The sequence below is a fragment of the Convolutriloba macropyga genome, chromosome 5, assembly GCF_964194025.1.
Source record: "Convolutriloba macropyga chromosome 5, txConMacr16.3, whole genome shotgun sequence".
NCBI lineage: Eukaryota > Metazoa > Xenacoelomorpha > Acoela > Convolutidae > Convolutriloba > Convolutriloba macropyga.
In genome coordinates, this window is record NC_134472.1 from 39898233 (window position 1) to 39910622 (window position 12390).

General features: G+C 40.0%; 1 protein-coding gene across 1 annotated transcript in view; it reads left to right on the top strand.

Moving 5' to 3' along the window:
• Positions 1-7580, top strand: part of LOC142339392 (uncharacterized) — a 45073-nt gene extending 37493 nt beyond the window's left edge. The window contains exon 2 of the mRNA XM_075389406.1: positions 5060-7580. Coding sequence (XP_075245521.1) covers positions 5060-7427 — 2368 coding nt within the window. The 3' untranslated portion in view covers positions 7428-7580. The remainder of the gene's footprint in view (positions 1-5059) is intronic.
• Positions 7581-12390: the final 4810 nt, after the last annotated feature.

Consider the following 12390-nt stretch of genomic DNA (forward strand, 5'->3'; position numbering starts at 1 on the left):
GACATTGAAATAGCAAGTCAAGTAAAGTCATGGTACGACATTGAAACTATCGGAGCAAACAAGCAGGTCGACCAACGATCTGCAGCAGACGCAAGGGCTCACGAAATCCTTGAGAATACCACCATACAAAATGGCCTGAGTTGCGACGTGGGAATGCTGTGGGAAGCAGATATCACCAAGCTCCCCAATAATTACTTCTGCCTTGTGCAACTTAGGTCTCTTGAAAGACGGTTGGCCAAGGATGCTGTGGGAAGCAGATATCACCAAGCTCCCCAATAATTACTTCTCCCTTGTGCAACTTAGGTCTCTTGAAAAACGGTTGACCAAGGATGAAGACTTTAGGGAAAAGTAGACTAGTACCATCAAAGATGATCTAAATGAAGGGTATGTAATTGAGGTTCCGGACGCTCACAAGTTTGAGAACCGGTCCGATTAAAGTGGTACCTACCCCCATCATCCGGTTGTAAACTCGAACAAACCGGGTAACGTGTGTAGGGTGCTCTATGGAGCAGCAAAATTTATGGTGCCTCGTTGAATAATTCTTTGCTCACTGGCCCTGACATGCTCCAAAACTTCATCTATGTACTTCTCCGCTGCCGACAGCAGTCATTTGCTGTCATCTGCCAACATCGAGGGACTGTTTCTACAGGTTGGCGTATTACCATAAGGTCAACCATCACTTCGTTTTTTTTTGTGGCGGGAGGAACCCACAACTAACGTTTTAGTGTATCAATATACGCGGCGCCATATTTTCGGGGCTAAAGACTGGCCCACCTGCGCCAACTATGCATTACAACCCACTGCGATTGACAATGCAAAGTTTTACCCCAAAGCTGCAAAAGCCGTCCTTGAAAACTTTTACATGGACGATTACCTTGACTCAGTGGAGACTCCTGAGGAAGCAATCAATAGATCTAAGGAATTGGTACATCTTCTCCATCTCGGTGGGTTCAAGCTTACAAAGTGTGTAAGCAATATGCAAAATCTGGCTGATCGAATTGATGGTTTTCCTCAATCTACTGAGACCAGGGTTATTGTTTTATGACAGGAAGATTCATCGCACGTAGTTGGGCTCCCTCAAGACAAGGTTCAAAGAATTTTGGTTTGGATGCGGACTTACCAAAGATTGAAAACATCAAAATTCCTCGAAGTTATTTTACTGTACCCTTTGATAATGTAGAATTGCATATGTTCGGTGATAGTTCCCAGGATATTTTCAGTGCCGTCGCATTCCTTCGTTCACGAGTAATGATTACTACAGGCGAGGTAAAAACAGCTTGCGTTCGTAATGGGGAAAGCGCGCATGGCGCCTATCAAAATAATAACTGTTTCAAAACTGGAATTGCAAGCCTATCTACTTGCTGCTCGGCTTAAGAAGAAAATTATCCGGGCACTTACTGTAGCTGTTAACCAAGTATTCATGTAGACAGACAGCACGACCGTTCTTCTTCAATGGATCATCTCTAATGAAAAGCAACCAATCTTTGTTGCAAACCGCGTTTGCGAAATTTTGGAGTATACCAGCGTTGACCAATGGAATCACGTCTCAACTAAGGATAATCCAGCTGACGCTGCCACGCGTGGAATGTCTACTGAAGCTTTGTAAATAAGCACTTGGGTCAAAGGTCAGCATTTCTTAACTAATTCACGTTTCCCGTTTGTACCGAACAAAGACTTCATTGATAACATCAAACTTGGCGTCAACCAAGCCGTCATTATAGAAGACCCTGTATCTCTGGCTACATATGTCAAAAAACAGACAACTCCCGTTCCGTCAATATTTTCGTTTGATAAGCTTAGTTATCAAAAGTACTTGCGCATTGCCTCATACGTTCTCCACTTTTGCCGAAACATGCTGGCTACCGTAACCTCGATGGTAACATTACTGATGCTACTGAGCTTGACGAAGCCGAGCGTCATCTCCAGTACTTAGTGCAAGTCTTAGTGTAGGTCCAGTCTTTTGAAATCGAAAGAAAAGATCTTCTTGACAATAAATTGTTAAACGGAGCAGCCTTCCTTAGTCCAAATAGACTAATCCGTTCCTCGGGCCGCATCAAGTGGATAATGGACGTTGGGTTTAACGTTTAGTACCCAATCATCTTAGATGCACGTCATCCGTTTGTAAAACTGTTTCTTGAACACACCCTAAAGCATTATCAGCAGGGCGTTGAGTACCTAAGATCAATTGTGCAGGAACAATATACAGTACTGAAACTAAGATCAACTTTGCGTTCCATCAAAGCACAATGACTGAGATGGCGAGATTTTCAAGCTGTAAGTATGCAACCAATCATATTTGACTTACCTGAGGAGAGACCTGCTTACCAGTCTGCTCCCTTCACGAACACCGGCGTTGACTACTTTGGGCCGTTCTATGTTACTGTCCGCCGTACTACTGAGAAAAGATGGATATTCATCTTCACATGTCTCACTACTCGAGCTGTTCATGTTGAGATAGTTATATCCATGGACACCAGTTCTTATGTTATGGGGGTTGAGCAATTTGTGTCACGAAGGGGTACTCCTGCCATGATTTGGTGGGACAATAGCACTAACTTCATTGGAGCGGAGAAAGAACTCGGGGAAAGTATTGAAAAGTGGAACGGTGTCAACATTTCAGCTGAGCTTGCTCACAATGGTATAAAGTGAAAGTTCAATCCACCCAGCGCACCACGTCAGGGTGTTGTCTGGGAGAGGATGGTACGCAGCTTCAAGCGCGTGTTGTATACTATTCTTGGTACGCGGCGCCTCACGGATGAAGTGCTGCATACTATCTTTTGTCTCGTGGAGCATGCTCTCAATTTGCGTCCTTTAGCACCAGTAAGCGGTGATCCGTGCGATTTGAACGCTATAACGCCTAACCACTTTCTTTTAGGAGAATACTCTACCGGTATGCCGTCTCTTGTTAACAATAATGAATTTCACCATCGTAAACGGTACGCCCGCGCGGAGTCGTACGCTAACGCTATTTGGTCCTGTTGGATCAGAGAGTACGTGCCGGCGCTGAACCGACGCTCTAAGTGGCAGACGCCTGCCGAGCAACACCTTAAGACCGGTGACTTGGTTTGGATTGTTGAGGAAACCAACCCTAGGGGTTACTACCCTACCGCTCCGATTGTGGGACTCCGTTACGGCTCGATAGCGTCGCGCGCTCCGCCGTTTTACGTACTTCGACAGGTTCACTCGTCCGCCCGATGCTAAAAGTTGTACCAGTTTTCCCAACTTCTTTTTCCGGGCCGGAGGATGTTACAGAGTAAATAAGTAAGCGAGATATTATCCAATCAGAACGTATTTCTAAATTACAAATACGCATATAGATCGTTCAAAATAAGATTAAAATACGTTCTAATATACGTAGAAAGTTCCGAAAAAGTTCATTTAACCTAATTTTAAGTAAATATAACCAGGATATGTATCGATTAAGCTGGTTTTCGTCTTAATATTTTTAGGTTTTCTAGACAATTGTTGACTGAATACGATACGAACCGATTTGACGTCATTGACATCAGACGAAAAACCTGTTAAATGAACATCAAAAAATCTTGCCGACTAAATTTCACTTGTTGCTTTGTACGTTATAAGGCTAATACGTTCGTTGCTTAGAGTTGAATACGTCTTGATTACGAATATTGAATCTTCGAAAGAGTGTTTTGCACCTTAATTTTTTTTTAAATCTGAAATATGTAAATGAAACTAACCACTTCGTTAATGTTACATGTTAGAAATTTGTTAATCAAGTATTATTGTTTTCTAATTCGTAACAAACTAAGGTTCGGTTTTCTTAAAATAGATTAATAAAAAATATGTTTACAGGTACCAAAGAATGAGAAAGTAGTGAAAAATTGTAATGTGCTTTCTATGAGAATGAGCTACAAAATTGCATGCGCTAATAAATATATTTATGCGCTAAAATTTGCATGCAATAATTTATGCAGATGTATCTGGCTGTTACTCTTTGGCCTTCTTTTGCAGAACAATGAGAATTAGCCGATGAGAGAGGAGCTGACTCTGATGGTGTGAGCTCTATTTGGATTTGGGATTTGGTAGTCTTCGCAAAAGTATCCTAAAATGTTGAACTTTACTATATTTTCAATGCATGGGGGTTTTTGTTATAAAACGAAGCAACAGCATACATCATTGCTGCGCCAATTTCAGGTATTTATCTTTCGAAAGAGTAAAACAATGATATAGATACAACAGACGATAGTGATTTTAAATCCATGCAAAAGAATTTAGTCAGTTTAGAGAAATGCCTCAATGCCAACAAGCTGTCCCTTAATCCAAAAAAGTTCTCAAATGAATGTTAAAATACGTAATAGTGCCTCTAATGTCACTAGTTTTTTTTCTGTTTTCAAAATAAATATTGGAGCGCGTTTAGATTTTAAAAAAATTGAAATTCACGGAGCAGATTGACGAGTTGAAGAAAAAGTTATCAATTCAGTGTGGAATAGTGTCAAAATTAAGGCTGTATGTTCCAAAAAGCGTTCTACTTCAGTTTTATTCAAACCAATCGTTCAATACGTTTTGTCGGTATATGGATGTGTCAACTTTACCGCCCTTGATATATATATATATATATATATATATATATATATATATATATATATATATATATATATATATGCATGCAATTTAGCGCTTGAATTATTTTGTTGTTAAAAAACTGAGCCATTTTTGGTGCTAGGGAAATTGGCCGACAGTGCGTTTAGCCGACAAGAAAGAAATGAGAAATTTAGCCGACAGTTTTATTATTATTGGTCAAAAAAGTGACGGGGGGAAGTTACGACCACGGATACACCCTCGTTACGCTAGTTGATAAAAAAACTGCGGTACATTTGTCGGTTTACGAAAGTGTTTTAAATTGGACAATCACTTCAGAATAAATTTTATCGCTCAATTTACTTAAATTGTCGGCTAAATTTCTCAATTTTTGGTTGTCGGCTAAACGCCCTGTCTGCCAATACGGCGGCCACCGCCATTTTTGTAGCTAGTTCTCATAGAGCGCATTGAAGTTTTTCGCTGCTTTCACATGTATATATTTATTGATTTGTGTTTCAAGGGTTCCGCTTTACCTCATGCTGACACAGAAGAACGAAGACGAATTCAATTTTCTAGGATCGATTTCGATTCCTCTTCTGCGTTTATCTGAAGCTCTAGAAGTGGAGCTAGAGAAGCACGGACTGCGAATTCCAGTTATGAAGGGCGAAAAAGGTCATTTTGACATTTATAATCTAATGGGTCGGAACATCGGCACTGTTTACGTGTCCTACCGGATTTACTGTCTGGGTTCTCTGGCTGTTCAACATATACCGAAGGCGATGAGTTCTTCTGACCTTAAGAGTAATGAACATGTAACTTCGAATGTGTTGACTAAAGATGACAACCAGGAGTTAATGCCAAGCCAGCATACTGATAGTGTGAAAACTCCACCACATAAAACAGAAGTTAAAAGTAGTCATTCACAGACGTCAAAAACTGAAGTATTCCAAATAGAAAATCTAGTCTTGGCTCCAAAATTGGAGAAATCGAAAAGTGCCGTATCAGAGATTCAGACATCGCCTGAGCAAAAGGCTGCGGATGGGAATCCTCCGCTGTTATTTTACAGAAGGACGGTAAATTCGGATAACAGTGTGCGCGCTAAACCAGACCCGGGCGCAATGCAGCTGAAGGACATGGAATCTTCATTTCAAAGAATTTTTTCGACGGATTCGAAGGGGATACAATCTGAAAAGCCAGCATCGGGAAGTTATCCAAGTTTCCCAATTTTGGAGGCGTTGTACAAGGAGTTAGCGAAGGCCGGTTTATCTTTCGAAGCTCATGGAATGCCTGAGAAAAGGATGGATTCTAATGGTACTGCAAATACTAAAGATGATAAGCACGCACAGAGTGGGCAAGCCATGGCCGATCAGCATGTTCAAGCTCTGCTGCTGGAGAACAGACGAGAATCAGCTGTTCAATTTCCTTCAGCAAGACGTGTTCAAAGACCTAAATCATCGATACTCCATCAAAGCCGGGCTAAAAAGGCAACGGATGATGAAGGGATAGGGCATCATCATAACAAACGTCTTTGCGAAATGCGGATTTCCCATTCAATTCCACCCAGGAAAAGTTGGATTAGAGCAGGGGACATTCCTAAACCTACATCTCGACCGCCGTCCAAATTAGAGTATGGTCTAACCAGTACGTATTTGGCTAGGCTGCGAAGTTCGAATCCTGCATTGTTCGAAACTCTTTCATTAAACGAGTCGCAACTAAAATTGCAAACGTACAATGTTGATAGGACATCATTGCAATTGAAAGAGAGAACGCATAGTAAGCAGTGCAAGAGACGCGCTGCAGCTATGAGCTGTACTGGCCGACATTCTAGGTGTTTTAATAAAAGCCTAGAGTCAAATGTTGAATTAGAGAAATCTCAGTTAAGGCAAGGGAGAGGAAACAAAAAGTCAACATCAAAGAAGACTGGTAATAAAGAGAAGACAAAGACTTCGATCAAACCAGATCCAATTTTTGAGCAAAGTTCTGGTGCAGTAGCAGAGACTCTGCCAGAGAACAGAAAAGGCACAACTGTTGTGAAAATTTTGCCCATGGTTGAGTTAGAAGAGACGTTCGAAAAGGAGCAAAACGAATCTGTTGTGCTGGGGAACGGCGACGAGGATAATAACTATGAGTTGGAATTCGAAGATTACGAGGTGGAAAGTGACTTCGAAGTTGAGTCACCTCAAAAAGACGACGGGGATTCTCCTTTGAGCAATAGACTTCTTAATGGTAATCAAGATAAAAAGACGAGTTCTGAATTGATACCTGTACATATCTCGACTGGTAATGTAATGCAAACTGAAGTGATGGTTCCAAGTGTTGAAGCAAATCAAGTTGAGAAATCGTTTGATGATTTTGCAGCTGGTTTCGAGCAAGAGTCGGATCATGATGAATTCCGTGATTCGAGAACAAGTTTCAAAAGTGAAAATGGAAGTTCACATTCAGATCCTAAAGGAAGTAAAAGCCATCCAAATGACAGCAAAGAGTCAACCTACACTTATTCGACATCAGATAATGTTTCTAGTCAAAAACCATTGAAGCTGCAGAAGTCACAAAGTTTTGACGATGATGATTATGAAGATCATATTAACACCGATGAAAAATCGGGTAAAGTTGTTAAAACGTCACAACAAAGCAAAGAAGGCAAGGATTGGATGAGCGAACTATTGAGTTCATCTCTTGATCAGAACAAGATGCGAGAACTGTTAGACATGCGACACCATAAAGACACTCCCGTGAAAGTCGAGGATGAGGATGGGGGTGATTACAGCAGTGGTTCTGGTAGTAGTAGCAGCAGTAGCCATGCAAGAAGTAAAATTGTTAATTCTAAATCGACTAGCTCTAAATCAAACTTATCCTCAACTTATAAACCTACGTTTGGGAAGCATTGATCTCCAAAATTGTAAGAAAAATATAGTAGTTTTAATTTTGTGAATAGCTAAATTACACGATACTGTAGGTACTGTAAAACTCATTTGCTTAAATTGTATATATGTTTTAGCGTGTAAATTGATTTTTAAATCCAAATTGAACAATTACATAAATTTGTTTTTTTTTCTTGTGGACTGTAGGTTGCCAGTGAAATAGCGCTTTTATCCGATGAGTGAAAAGTAAATCGATCAACCTGCTCGTGAATAGGTAAAAGGTGTGACTCGGTGATCCCTCAGTACCAATATTGAAAAGTTGATTAACTGACTTATTTGGATACATGAAAGCAGCAATATCAAAGTAGAGCTGCCTGAGTGCTGCATTGCGTGTCAGATTTTGCTAAAATCTGAACCCGTTCAAATCATGTGCTTCTACAACCCTCCGAAATATAGTAGCTTCAGATACTCAAACGAAAACTACACTAGACTCATCGGTACGTTTGCAGGCAAGACACCCACTGTAATCTGTGGGGATTTGAACTTCCCAACAACAAACTGGACAATTTTAAACAGTGGTGATGACGAAGAACAGACATTTTTGGACTTAGTTGAGGCAAACTTGTATCAGCAGGCAGTAAATTTTCCGGCAAGTGCCACAAACATCCTTGATGTCGTTTTCTTCAAGAATTGCAGCGTCTACGCGTGTTAAGACCTAAACTTCTCTAGAATATACTACTGCACCGATCACACCCATAAAAGTCACGCTTGAGATCGGAAATAAAGTTCCAAAAGCTGCCATCGAAAATTTCCACAGCTTTGGAAGTGGCAACTACGAAGAAATGCTAATCGACATGTCAACAAATTTCAACCTGTTTGTCACAAACATAAACAACACTTGTCTTGAAAAATGACTACTTCGATATTTTTTTTACAGAAGCACATCCCGCAACGGACTAAACATCGAAAACAACTACCCCCTTGGATAATGCCATCCACGTCGAACTTGACGAAGAAGCTGAAAACTCAGCGGGAACTTCTGAACAAAAAGCCTACCAATTACAGAAAGTTGAAGGTCACGAAACTTGAAAACTTGGTCACTGAACTATGTGAAAACGATCGTGTCGCCTATCAAGAACTTCTCGCCACACGTGATACAAACCTCCTCTTCAAACACGTAAAGAGCCTTTCCAAATCTGCAACCATTCAAAAAGTAATGAGTTACGCCGGAAGATGTAGCTCAAACGACATCGAAAAGGCAAACATGCTAAACCAATACTTCCACTCAGTCTTCTCACCTCGAAAAGATTTTGTTATAGAGATGTCAATCCGCAACATTCCACCATCTCAAATTTTTCCATTTGTAAAACAAAGATTTTTGAAATTTTGGCAACGCTCGATGTGACTAAAACCAGAGGTCCCGATGGCTTACCGCCCCTCTTCTTTCGCAAGACCGCAACAGAAATGTGCAAAACACTGAACACTATGTTCAAAGCAGTCAAGCGGAACATGAAGCTACCCAAAGCTTGGAAAATAGCAGCTGTTTCGCCCATCCACAAGAAGGGTGAAAGGAAACTTGTCGAAAACTACAGACCAGTGTCGTTGCTTAACATTGAAAGCAAGATATTCGAGAAATGCATCTACGAAGAACTGCCCGCGCACTTCAAGTTTCTTTCCTCGAAACAACACGGGTTTGTACCACAGAGATCAGTGTACATGAACATGCTGCTATTCTTGAAGAAAATACACGAAGCGCTGGACGAAAACGTGCAGAGTGAAATCGTCGTATTCTATACTGATTTTGCGAAGGCATTCGATCGTGTACCCCACTAAGAACTTCTATTAAAAGCAGGGCAAATTGGCATTGGAGGTTGTCTCCTTGAAGTCTTATATGACTATCTCAACGGACGAGAACAATTTGTCCGAGTGGACAACATCAAATCGAAACATTTACCAGTGACAAGTGGGGTCCCACAGGGATCACTGCTCGGGCCGAGCCTATTTTGCATATACATCAACGACCTACCAGATGCCCTCAGATTTGGCGAACCCTTTATGTTCGCGGATGACCTAAAAATACTCGACATTGGAACACCAGCAGACCAAGTAGAGAGTAACTTCGACGCACTGGAAGACTAGGTCACCCAAAACAAAATAGGTCCAGCTATTGAAAAATGCGCCAAACTTTTGTTCAAAGGTCCAGAAAGACACTTCTACCTGTGTGGAAGTCTCCTCCAAACCTCAGCTGGTTTAAAGGACTTAGGGATTCGGATACAATCCGATTTGACTTGGAAAATCCACTTAGAGGAAAGAATGAAGAAAGCTAACCGAGTCTTCTATTCCCTGAGCAGAAATGTAGCCTTTAAAGTTAATATGCGCATCAAACTGGGACTTTACAAATCGATGATTCTGCCAGTTCTAATCTACGGATCCTCGTGCTGTAACTTAAACCGAGGAGATATGCGAAACTTGGAACGGTTTCAACGAAAGCTTGTGTCCTGGATAACAATTAGCAAGACACTGAGTTACATCGAACAACTACGCTTGTCAAATCTACTACCCTTGCCAATGTACTATCAGCTCAATGATCTTCTACTACTATCAAGTCTTCAACAAAATCAATCGACAAATACAAAACAGCCGGTGCTGCCTGTAAACAGATCAATGAGAAGAGACAATTACTTTGACTGAACAAAAAAACGACTCGAAAAATCTCGCGTCGAATTCTTCTTTCGCACCCAAAGGATAGTCAACAAACTTCATGACAGCATTGACTTCGGAAATCAACACGGCCTAAAACACAGAATTTTAAAGCAAATGTGGAATGATATGATGCGGTACAAACCAGAAAACGTCTGCACGTGGCAGATCTGTTTTGACTGTCAACACTGCAGAGAGACATGGACTAATTTTCTATAACTGTTTTGATCGGGAGAAATCCCTTTTGTAAAGAAAATACCCAACAACAACAACAGGGATGAAAACCCGTGTTAAATTGAAAATCTTGTCAAAAAAACTATCTGAAGCACTGTATAAGAAAGGTGGGAATTAAGAAGCGAAAAAGGAGTTTTTAAAAGTGTTCGTGAATGTCCTTTCATGATGAATGTTGAGTTTATTCACCTGTCTCAAGAGAAATTATGACGTGATTGTTGTATAGAAACTGCAAACAAGGCTGGACGGATTCAGAATGGTGCAATAAATGTCTGCACTGGCGTCTTGGCTCGTCTAATGAGATTTGAAAATTATTTCAAATTTATTTTGTGTTTCTGATACTCGTCAAAGCGAGTTGTTAACAAATTTTTGCTGAACTGAAAAATATGAAAAAAAACGAGCGTGCGGGGTTACAGGAGAGGTTGAACTGATGCGGGGTGAAGTGGGAGGGGGTCAAACTAATAACGGCCCTTCACACCAAAAATTTGCGTTTCTTGAACATTTTGTCGAATGGCATCCTTCAAGACCAGGGATCCTTAAGGCTCTAAGAGAAATTAATGCCATCCGGGATTTAACTGTTTGTCCCGTTTTTAGAAACGAAAAGTCAAATGGTCAGACAAAAAAGACGCTCAAATGTAAAGTTGGTAGTTACGAATATCGCATTAAAAAGACCAGCAGGACTTATAATAGCTACAAACGTCGTTTGAGAGCATTTAACGGTCTTCCAGCTAACGATCCACAAGATGCAAGTTTTGCTAATTTCTGCCTCAGAAACTGTGGAGACCTGATAAGCAACGTGCTCAAGTCGTCTGAAAAAACATAAACACAGCCGGCAGATTGCCGGAAAATAGTCGCCGTTAACCCCCACTGATTGAATAGAAACAATTCGAAAGAATTGATAAAAATTAGCAGCATAATTTTTTCAAAAGGTCACAAAGTGCTCAAATGTGGTCCGCAGTTTTATTAGATTAGTTAAACATGGTGAATGCGGCCTCTATGAAATTCTACTATGTAACTGTATGTGCACTGTAACTGGGGGTGCATAACGTACTGGGGGCACAAACGGAAAAGATCCGTACTTTGATAACTTAATATACGTCTCAATACATTATCTTTTGCCTGTAGTTTTATGGTTTATCCTCCTTTCGATTCATTAGGTAAGTTCCAAGCAGATGAAACAATGTGTGAGTGAGGTAAGTCAGAAGTCAAGCGTAAGTCAAACGATTTAAAAAATGAAAAACAAAACTTTCATGCACTTGATATCACACAAATATTGACGAAAAATTAATCAAAATGTAAGAATAGCTGGAAGAATTCCGGAAACAACTCGAAGTTCATGTTCAAAAGAAGTAGCCATCGGAATAACGCAAAAATCCCAGATGAACACGAGACAACCAAACTTAATCTGGAGCCATATAAAAACCGAAAAAAATAGCCAAGAGTTTCAAATAATAAAATTTTTGCTATTTGCTCATATATTAGTAGTCGGCATAAATGACCCCATTTCGTGCCATTTTTTTTATCGTTTACTGATTTACATAAAAATAGTCAGGTCTTAATTGGCTAGCAAACTTCTGTTATATCGAAAACCTGGAATAATGCCAGAAATTAAGAAAAGTAATTCACAAAAACAATTTTCAGAATTTTGTTTTTTCTCAAAATTAATCATCTATTGCTTTTTAACACCACAATTGCAATAAGTGGTTAATTCATAGGAATACAGTGTGCATTCAGTTCCCAATAGATGAATTAAAACAAAATTGTCCGCTCTCAAACACTAAAGACTTTCACACTTATCTGTTTTTTTTGCGATATCTGAACTAGAGTAATGTTTGTACTTATGATGCAGCCGTGAGAAAGATTATCTGGAAAAAAATTCATTTTTTATTCAATTTTGATATCAACAACAAAATTGACTAAACTGACAGTTTTAACGATATTTTTCATAATGTTTAAACAAAAAAGAACTTACCATATAACTCCATTGAATAATAAAAAGTATCACACATAAAATTTGGTTAAAACAAACCATCCAACACATGTCGCATCGAAGCTAAAT